This window comes from Bactrocera tryoni, chromosome 5 (genome assembly GCF_016617805.1).
Source record: "Bactrocera tryoni isolate S06 chromosome 5, CSIRO_BtryS06_freeze2, whole genome shotgun sequence".
Classification (NCBI taxonomy): domain Eukaryota; kingdom Metazoa; phylum Arthropoda; class Insecta; order Diptera; family Tephritidae; genus Bactrocera; species Bactrocera tryoni.
The window spans coordinates 8638421-8650002 of NC_052503.1; the positions used below are offsets into that span (position 1 = coordinate 8638421).

The 11582-nt window shown below is 40.5% G+C and overlaps 1 protein-coding gene across 1 annotated transcript; it reads left to right on the top strand.

Moving 5' to 3' along the window:
* The first annotated feature begins 2386 nt into the window (after positions 1-2386).
* LOC120778742 lies at positions 2387-7015 on the top strand. The gene has a single exon (XM_040110711.1). The coding sequence runs from the start codon at positions 2393-2395 to the stop codon at positions 7013-7015; it is 4623 nt and encodes a 1540-aa protein (XP_039966645.1). The 5' UTR covers positions 2387-2392.
* The last annotated feature ends 4567 nt before the right edge of the window (positions 7016-11582 follow it).

Consider the following 11582-nt stretch of genomic DNA (forward strand, 5'->3'; position numbering starts at 1 on the left):
TGAGATAAACTGGGTAGTCGAAAAAGTTTTTTCGTTTTTAGTCAGTAGATGGCGCTGCAGGTTAAACTTGTTTATTCCCAGCATCTTTTCTTTACTATCTGTATATAGCATACATTTAGGCGTTGGGCCCCCTTAAACGTCAAAAACCAAGCACACAACTCACCCAGCAGGTGGTGCTGCATTCAGTTTGTCTACCAGCCTCTTCTCCCAGCAATCGACCAGCCACTTACATATCATATTTGGTGTTTGCTTCGACCACCCACTCTGGCAGCCACCCAGGCAATTACTTGAGGCTGTCGAAAGAGAAGAGTAGTTTGTTTACATTCTTGCCATTCTCATTGGGGCATTTTTCGTTCAATTTTCTACTTTTTCATTTGTTTTTTTTTTCTATTACCTTTCACATTTTTCCTTAAACTCAAACGCGCATCTCACTAAAATATGTGAAGGCACAAATTCTATATAAGAACCAAATAAATACGACGAATGCTGGAAGAAGGAGATAGCAAGTAACGTGGTGATGCGAAATGAGTGAAGCAGCAATCAGTTACCTATGCACTATGCCACAAAACAGATCACAAACACTTGTGCGTTGATATTGTTTTCTACACGGAGGGGCAGCGGGCGAAGCGATACAATTGCCGCCCAACGCCAACGGCCAACGCAGCCAACTTTAATTCGGCATATCTGCAACGCCACACGGCAGCAGTGACAACAACAACTAACCTAAGAGTTTGCTTCTAGCAAAATAGTGAGCGTTGCTTGGCAAAAACGAAAGTCAAGTCGAGCCAACGAAGCGTGCAGGCCACCAAGCAGTTGCCAACTACAACTAAAATTACATACAGACACATACATACATACTTACGTATGCTTTACTTAGTATGTAGCCGTCTTGCTAGTCAACCAATTTCAACCATGGAAACTTAATTTATGTTTTCGGCAGAATCGAGAATTCTTTTCGCTACTCTGTGCCCCCACCGCCCTTCACGCTAGTTTCGTGCGACTGCTGGCTTGCATTTCCACTACTTTTTCACTTTTTTCTCAAGAATGAAATTTATTTTGCCAAGTCATGTTGAAGAAAATTTTCATAAGTTTTACATGTACGGCTAAACACACAAACACACACACGCAAGCAGGACTACAATCAAAATACAGTTGGTGGCGGTGGTCGGGTGTAATGTGAGGGCGTTCTGTTTGCTAGTTCGTAACGGCTTGGCCGCCAGCTTTGAGCGCAAGTCGGCAGCGTTGGCAGGCGCAGCAAGACGTGGCAACTCAGCCAATTCAAAGGAGATACGAGTATATGAAATAAGAAAAATTTGTATTCCTTAAATCGGATGACTTTGTATAATTTTTTGTATTTTGTTGTTGCTGTCGCTACCGCCACTCAAAGCTGTGCCGGTGCGTGTGTATATAAATGTGTATGTGATTGTGGATTGTTGCTTTGGTTATCAGGACGTTATGTGCAACGGCGTTGGTGGGGGATACGGTGGAAATTATGTATAATGGAAAAATTTTCATAGAATTTGCAGGAAAACTGGGGAAAAGAAATAATATTAGGAAAAATGAAAAAGTGTCTACACAAACTCCAAGTTGCTGTGTGTGCGTGTGTTTGATAATATTTGTAATTATTTAAGTAACTGTTTTTGTGTATGCACGTGCTGTTAGTTGGCTGATTCAAACAATGCTTTAAGCTACAAAATTGAATTGCAAGGCAGAAGATTTGGGCTGGGTGGTTGTACTAAGTTTATGTAGATAAATAGTTGGAATTTTCGACTTCACCAGATATATTGCTCGCAAGTAAGACCAAAAGTCGCTTAGAGACTATTCAAGAACTAACGAAATACACAGCTACTACTGTCGCGAAGGGATATATTCACAAAATTATTGGCTTTAGAGTGCCTGGTTGAAAATAAAAGAGATATTCAGAAAAGTCAAATCTAATATATTTGTAATTTTTCCAATTTATTTGTGAACCAATTCAATTAAAGTTAAATCAGTTCCATTAAGGTTTGTTAGGAGCGAAAATTTTTATTAAGCAGCTATGAGGATTTTTTCTGACAAAATTTAGAAAAGTAAACATATAAATCATACCCATTCCAGCATTCATTTTGCACATGACACGCAAGTACCGTTTTAGACATTTTTGAAATATTTGCTAAACTAAAATTCTTTATCCTCTAACTGCAAAGAATACCAGCTTTCAAAATATTTCCGTTTCACAAGTTCATAAATATTGGTATAGAACGCATGCACTCTCAATTTTATTCCGCTCCATAATGTTTATAAATTTTCCTCGCACGTCGCAATAATTTAGATACTCGCTTAATTCTTTCCTAATTAATATAGTTTCTTAAATTTTTCTTATCTTCATTTCGCACCAACAGTAATAACAAAAATGGCCGCGTCTATTTATGCCACCCCACCGCCAGACTTAAGCAGCGAGGACACTGCACTCTCAGACGTCTCCAATGCATCCTCGCTAAATAATCGCAGCAGCAGCAACAGTAATAGTAACGTAACTACCAACAACAACAACAGCACAAGTTGTAACAACACAACCACAAGCAACAACAACACAACAAATACGAACCCAGTAGCAAATACACAGAAGCGCGCCATCAACGAAGTTCTAGCAAGCAGTGCGAGCCAAGCGAGCCCATCCAACCCACACACGCCGAAACAGAGCAGAAGCGTGTCCCCAAAAACCTCTAATGGCGGAAGCGTTACAAGTGCCGCAATTACACTGGAGGAGCCCGTTGATAGCACAATACGAGATGAAGGGACACCAGAAGATGACGCCGACATGTCAACGACACCAATCGCCGATGACGGCGCAGCGGCTGCAATGGCAGCTATGACGGCAGCCGCTAATGCAGCAGCCATGCAACTGCAATTCTTGGAGGCAATAAACGATGCTGCGAAAAAACGACGCAAGCAGAACAATCCCAGTAGGGTTGGCGCACAAGCAGCAGCCGCAGCTGCAGCGGCGGCGGCACTAAGTTTAAATGAGGGCAGTGACGGCGCACTAATCAATGCGGCTGCAGAAGCCATAATGGCAGATAAGAATCAATTCGGAGGAGGCAGCATGACACCGACCACACTGCCAATCGATTACGACGACAAATTATCGAAAATGTTTTTACCAAAATCAATAGAGCAGTTAAAGGAAACGTTTGAATTGCTGCAACAAAAGCAGCAACGTTTCGGAAACATATCACCAGACACTGGAGCGGCTGGGCCCGAAGAAAGTTTTTCCTCGTCACAGTTGGTAAAACCGAAAACAGAGATCGTCTCGGAAATGAAAACTGGAAGTAATGAGCCAGTAAGCGACGAATGTTCACCGAAGTCACACCAGCTAGGAGAAGAGCTGACAAATCCTTATCAGACTTTTTGCAAAACTTGTGGCGAAAACTTCGAAACCGAATTTAAACTGGGATTGCATATGTTACAAGAACATCAGAATGATGAAACCGAATATGAGAATACTAATCGTGCCGTAGATCAGGGTCAACAGAAGGCAGATCTCATACCGTACGACATGCTCTCCTCAGTAAATGTTAAAATGGAACGCCCTGACTATGAGAATTCTACCTCACCGCCCGCTGTCAACACAGCCGCAAATCAAATTGAAAACCATAACGCAAATCTGCTATCTAACGGAAAAGAACCATGGCTCAACACTATGCCGGGAATGGGATTTCCTTTTCCGCCAGAGGCTGCAGCTGCAGCAGCACTCTCCGCCGGCGGCTATTTGCCGTTATTAGGTATGCCCGGTTTTCCCACGGTTGATGGAATGAATCGTCCGCCGATTCGTATATTCAATCCTGAAGCCTATTGCGATCTTTGCAATAAGGAATTCTGCAACAAATATTTCCTCAAGACACACAGAGCCAACAAGCATGGCATTTACGATCCAGCCGGTTCTACTGGTGGCGAGGGAGGAGCCAACACTACTGGCGGAAATATTAGCGCCATGACTCAAATGTTGCAGCTGCAAATGCAGCAACAACAACAACAACAACAATCCATGCAACATTTACAACAGAAACAGCAAATGGCGTTGGAAGAAGCTCAGAAGCAACAAATTAGTTCGCAACAAGCCATTAACGGAGCGTCGTCCCAACAACTGACTCCGCCTGCACCGCCGCCAGTGTACTGCGACGTTTGCTCAAAACGTTTCACCAATGTATTCGCCATGCGTCGTCATCGCGCCAAAGCACACGATCAGCAGCGCAGAAGCCCCGGTGAATCTACAAATCCCACTCCACCGCCACTGCAGTCAAGCGTGCCAATATCGAAATCAGACACACCGACCTCAGTTGCTCAAAATGAATCGAAACATGATTTGTCTAAAATAAGTTCACCAACAGATTCCGAAGCTAAGCAATTTCAGATGCCCGATGGCTTCCGACAAGACTTCACTCTTGAACAAGAAGAAGTGTCTTTCACACCGCAGCCACGAAAGCTTTCGCCACAATCGCAACAGCAGGCGCGCGAAGCCAATTTCTCACACGATAAGTTGCGTCGTTTGGGTGTGGTTAATCCGGAAGCATTTTGTGAAATCTGTTGCAAGGAATATTGCAACAAGTACTTCCTGCGTACACATAAATGGAAGCGGCATGGCATCTTCGTACCTCCAGATGATCTTAAAGACGAACAGCTTCAGTTTGCTCAAAAGATGGCATGGCCTTTTATGGGTCTACCGGGTATGCCGTTAAATTTGATGATGGCCAATGACAAAGCGCTCATGGCTCAACGCATGTTTGCCGCCGCCACTTCCTCCGTTTCCACCGCGCCAATTATTGGCACCGACGATGCCCCCCAGCATGTAGCTAAACGCATTAAACTTGAACAAGATGATGAAGAGGTTTCAAAAGCAAATGATGAAAACCAGGAAAACAAATGTTTATCCGGTCGACAGTCGGCTGAACAACCACAACAACAAGCGGGTTCGCACAGCGTGGCTTCTACTCCAGAACCCCAAAAGATTTTAGCGGAATCCTATAATTCGGGTGCCAATATGCCAACCAGTCCTGAGACCGCTGTTGGCCTGCAAAATCTACAAAAACTGCAATCTATGATACAACAACTAAACGACTTGAATGGCAAACGTACGATGGGCTGTCACATCTGTGGCCGCGATATGGAGAATCAATATGCACTACAAGTTCATATGATGACCGACCATGCCGGCCTGTTGGAAGGTAGCGGCACACTACCGCTTAACTTTCAGCAGCATCTCTTCCAGCAACAGCAACAAATGCAAGCACAGCAGCAACAACAAGTGCTCAAGCATTCGCCCTCAGGTTCCCCTGGCGTTATACCTTCGCTTAACGAAATGCGCTGCAATCAGTGCGATCGTGACTTTGCCAATATACAAGAATTCAAACAACATATCGCCGAAGTTCATCTATTACCCGGAAGTCCGCTGAGGGACGGCTTCGCCACACCCGAACGTCCCATAAACCCGAACGCTGCATCTATGGGCTCACGTCCACCCTACACCATAACGCCGACTAGCAGCTATTGCGAAATTTGCAACAAGGAACTGTGCAATAAATACTTCATGAAGACACACATGCAACGTATGCACGGCATTGAAATCGAGAACGGCGCACAAATCGGTGGAGTTGTCTGCAACATTTGCAACAAAGAGCTCTGCAGCAAATACTTTTTGCGCGTACACAAACAAAACACGCACGGCATTGTCGACGAGAGCGCCCCATTGCCACAACCTCGGCAAAATGGGCTGAGCTTTGATTCACAACAACAACAACAGCAGCAACAATCATCCGCAGAAACCGATCTGAACCGCGGTCTAAACTTGAGCCCCTTCGGTAGTGGCAACTCCGGTGACTCCAAATCGGATTACGCCAACTACACAGAGGTCTGTGTGATTTGTACACGTCGATTCCGCAGCGCAAAGTGGCTGCGTGCACATTTGCAAAGCGACCATGGCACGGCAGGTATTGAGAAACTACGGGAACTGGAACAACAATACGGTCCTTTAAGCAAATCCTCCAGTCCTACTCTTAAAATACCCAATGGCTCAGCTAATGCTGGTTCTAATGCAAACAATATGAATACTGCCACTGGAGCGTTGTCGAACCCAGCGAATATTGCTCAAGCCCTGCAAAACCTAAATGCGCAGCATTTGCTAGGTAACATGCCCAAGAATATCTTGCCGGGCATGTTTGGAGCTGCCACAGAACAATCGCACTCTACACCACGCTTACAAGAATACCAATGTTCCATTTGTCCCTTCACCACTCCATACTATGCATTTCTCTTCATACACGAACGTTCGCATACGCTGCTCGGTGGTGCTGGAGATTTGAATGCAACTGCTTCAGGTCAATTAATCCCCGGCAGTGGCATCAAAGACGAAATAAATGGCGGTAGTGAGACCAAATCGAAGTCAGACTCCACCAATACACCAATGACGGACAAGTCTACATTACTGTCCATAGCACAGACCAACAGCATGACGACGATGGAGTGCGGACGCGTCGAACCGACTAATCTGTCCACACGATCAACCACACCATCTGGCAGTGCAAGTAAATCAAAGTCAACTAAAGAGAATCAGGCACAACGCAGCACAAAGCAAATAGAAGCAAAGGAGAGCCGCAAGGAGGTTATAACCACCAAGTCCTTCGCGCACATCAAGTTGGAGAAAACACGCACAATCGCGACCTCACCCATATCCACAACCACCACTAGCACCTTCGCCCAGGTCGCGCTCAATGATTTAGCGGAAAAATGTGGAAAGGTGGCTTCCTATGCGGTGCCGAAGGGCGTGACAGGCGACGGCCTGGAGGACGGTGAACCGCAAATGCAAGCTTTTGTGTTGGAAATCCAGCGTGAGCGTGAAATGGACACAATGACGGAGGCTGCCAGCGCTGCAGGTAGTGCTGAGGAGTCTAGTAACAGGTTTGTGCCAGCTATAGTTTATTTGCCCGTTAGAAAACGCATCTCAGGGCCTGTAACGGTGTCCTTCAACTTGACACCAGCCTAGAGCGCTGGAGCTTAAGACTAAGGCGCGCAACTTGAATAAATTGTTGCCAGATTGTTGCGCATATGTTGCGTACAGATATGTACAGAAAATCTGTGCTAAAATTTTAATCCATTCTTGAACCAAACACGTTTAGCTTGTCAATGTTTTCTGCGTCAAGTTAAAGCTTTACTAACTAACCAAAAAGGCTGAGTACGCTTTTGATTGAGAATTACTTGAAGAAATAGAAAATAAATTATAAAAAATTTTTCGCATTAGAATTGCTTGAAATCAGTTGACATATATACATACATAAGCAAACGTCTGGCAACATTTGACACAAGTGAGTCGGGCTTAGCACCAAGCATTCGGTGATGACAAAAATCAAAAGTTCCTAAAATAAAATCAAAATTTGTTTATAGAAATTAACAAAAATTTAGCGGAAATACAAATTCTATACGTACATACATACATAATTAAGTCGAGGTACTGCAACTTTAGCAAGCACAACACAGTCACTGTTGCAGTCTAGCTAAATTTACACATAAATATATACATACAGGAATGCATACGAACATAGGCGTGTGAAGCAAAAAGTTTGGTGTGTGAGACATTGTTCGGTGAACCGAGAGTGTCTGCAATATTAAACAAACATTTAGAACTATGCTTAAGTATGTAGTTTTGAAATTAAGAACTCCCACGTAACAGATACTTACAAACATACATTCTCATACATAAATATACATATATACATATGCATGAAATCCACAAAGGGAAAGGCTTTGCTCAAAAACATGAAAGTTTCAGTCAAACTATGGAAATAATGAATTTACTCTTAATAATATTAACAACTAGTTACAAAATATTAGTTATCGATCGAAGCTTAAAATCACTTGGTATAAGATAGTATCATAACACAAGTACATACATGCAGACAACAATGAATACGTACATACCATACATATTTGCCAAACGTACCACATTCGATAACAGTACTTGCACAAATACATAGTATATAATATAAATACACATATACTAGTGTTTACTGTATATACACTTTAACATGCAAATACAACAGCACACAACACGTACTATATACGAGTAAATAAGATAAATCAAAACAGGACAAGAACGTTTTCTCAGGGCAAAAGTACAATTTACTTGGTACTTTCCATTAAAAATTAACAAATAATTTTTACTTAAACAAGTAGTAGTAATTAAATATATATATAGATATATAAAGTAATAAAAACACAAACGAACACAACCGCGATATGTGTGGCGGCTTGAGAAAAGTTGAGTTAAAAGCGCGTAGAAAAAAATATTAAATACCGCACGACTACCTCATATAACTAATAACAATAAGATTGCCAGGTAAAACTTCAAGCCATTCATTTGAGCAGACTTTTAGTAGAAATTACCTCAAAGTAGAAAAATCAAACGAATTGCGAACGTTTTCATTAACTGAAGGATCGTTTTTATTAATTGGGATAGTCGCAAGTTGTAGATGTGGTAAAAGTTGTATGTGCTTATGTAATTGTCGTATTTAAATTTAATTTTTACTAAATTTTAAATTTTATGCAAATACTTTAATTTGTACTGGAAAACAAAGAAGCGAAAAATATACCAAATTCACATACGATTTACAAATAAGCTGGTCTACAAGGGAAGTAAAAAGTTGGGCTCGTATACGGTGCCAAACCAATTATATACCGTTATTTGATAATGATAGTGATTTTATACTGCAAATATTGGGTTGAAAAAGTCTTTTCATATTTTGTCAATAGAAGAAATTCGCTGTTTTTTTATTTTTGCATAAAAAAAATAAGAATGTCACGCAAATCACCAATGAAATTTGTTGCTTTTATGGAGACGATTCAGCATCAGTTCATGTAGCACAATAATGGTTCGCTCGCTTTCGTACTCAAAATATCGATGTGAAAGATGCACCTCGCTCTGGTCAACCTTTCGTTTAAAAAATCGATTAAATTATCAAACGTTTTGAACCATTTAAAAAGCGGCTGGCTACAAAAAGAAGCTCAATGTTTGGGCACCACGTGAATTATCTGTGAAAAATTTAATGGACCGAATTATCATCTGTGATTCTTTGCTGAAACGAAATGAAATCGAATCTTTTCTGAAACGAATGGTAAAAGGAGACGAAAAGTGGATCAAATACGACAATAATGTGCGAAAAAGATCATGGTCTAAGCATGGTGAAGCTCAACAAACGGTCGCAAAGCCAGGATTGACGCCTCGAAAGGTTTTGCTGAGTGTTTGGTGGAACTGCTTCACCCTGGTCGAACGATTGATTATACATTTTACTGTCAACAACTGATGAGATTGAAGCAAGCAATCAAAAAAAAAAACGGTCAGAACTGATCAATAGAAAGAGCTTCGTCTGCCATCAGAACAACGCTATTCCACACACATCTTTGATGACTCGGCAAAAACTGGGAGAGATGGGCTGGGAAGTTTTAATGCATCCACCATATAGCCTTGATCTTGCACTATCGAGCCACCATTTGTTTCGAACAATGCAGAGCTCCCTAAATGGAGTAAAGTTAGCTTCAGGAGCAGCCTGTGAAAATTACTTGTCGCAGGTTTTCGTCGAGAAACCAGAAAAGTTTTACACTTATGGAATAATGTCTCTTGCCGAAAAATAGAAAAATGTCATAAAGTGGTCAACAAAAATGGTACATATTTGGTTAATTAAAGTTCATTAGAAATAAGAAAAAAAATAAGTTAAAGTTTGATTAGAAATACAAAAAGACTTTTTCGACAACCCAATAGAAACGAGCTAAATAAATAACTTAGTACATTTGGTAGTAAAGTTAAACAGTCAGCAAAATTGAGAAATTTCCAAGACAAGTGCTTCGCTCTGCTTTGGAATATTTTGACTATAAAACCATAATGATTTTGAGAACATTTTCAACCTAATAACCTAAACCAGATAGAGCTTTGGATAACGGTACGAGCCCAGTTTAGTCTAGTCAACGTATTTTATACAAACAGTCTTACTGATAGCTTAAAGCTTTGTAGACTTTAGCCATACGCCTTAAGAAAAAGTCAAAAATATATAACAATAGGTTAGCCATACCAACATATAACGGCACAAAGTCGAAAATATATAACAATAGGTTAGCCATACAAGCATATAACGGCCGAGTTGCGACTTTCTTTGTTGCGGGCGCATGTCACTGTATATTAATTTTTTAGCATTTAAGGTGAATTCGCGATGTGCGCCCACAGCAATGAAGTGTTGCAGTTACAGAAGTAAAATTTAAACTACAAAACTTAAGTAAATAAAGTAATAAATTAGCGACAACTGAAATATACACGATAACCGAAACAAACACATAGATATATATGTGAATCGAACAGTACAACGGCAGTTGCTATTTTTGTGAATTTTTTTAAGTATTTTAAAAAGCTGCGTGCCTTTTAGCGATTGCCGATTATTACTGCTTTTACTTAAATTTGGTCCAAAATTATTTAATTAATGTAATTATTTAATAAAAAGAAATATTTGTAAGAAATTAAATTAATTTATGATTTTAATTTCAATTTTAGATTATTGTTTCAAGTGTATAATTATAGCTATAAAAAAAGCCTAAGCCAAATAAATTTATTTGTTAAAATTATTTCCGTTGTTTTTTCTTTAATTTTTGATTCTCATTTTTTCAGCATATTTTTATTCAATTTTGTGTTAACAGTTGCAAAAGAAAAGGTTATTTTTTAATTTAAGATATCTTTCATTGTTCTTACCCTTCTATACATACATACACCCTTTCATTTCTCATATTGTCGTTGCTAATTTAAGAACCCGTAGAGCGCATTATTACATAGTCAAAACAAATAGCAGTAAGCTTTTTACACAAGAATGGTGTTAATTCGATATTTGCTTTGTAGACGCGTGTTAATCACACTTTCCCAAGCATCAATTTCACAATTCCTTAGCCAAACAACTCGCTTCGTTGCCCAATTTCCCCTACCTTCGCACTTTCAATTGGGTTTTTTATTTCCGTTTTTTTAAGTAACCCTCCAGCTGACTTTAGAGCATTCCATTGATACCCTATCGAGCAAATACTCGTGCTATGTAAACCCAGCGTCAGCAAACTCGCTCCCCTCCCGCTTTCACACAGACCAAACCCAAGCCATGGAGTGTCGTGTACCACCGACGGGTATTGATTTCCACTAAAAAACAAACAATTGCACATATACATATATTTCTAATCCCAATAAATTGTGTGTTATCTACGACATTTGTATGATTATTGTCACCCGATAGCAATGGCACATTCAAGACGGTTAGGGAAGAGCTCAGACACACGCACGTTCTACTTTTCTTTTATACATACATATGTATATCTTTAAAAAATTTTATAAGTAGGCAAGCAGCCTCGATGTGCAAGTTTTTTAACAATAGAATGCTGTTTTCGAGATAAGTGACATAATCAACACTCATTTGCCGCTGAGCAAGTTGACAGTTTTATTGATTTCTGACTTTGCAACACGCATTAGGGCGTCATTTAATTAAGAGACGGTGCCGCAAGAGCCAATTACAGTATGTGTGAGAAGATTCTCATGT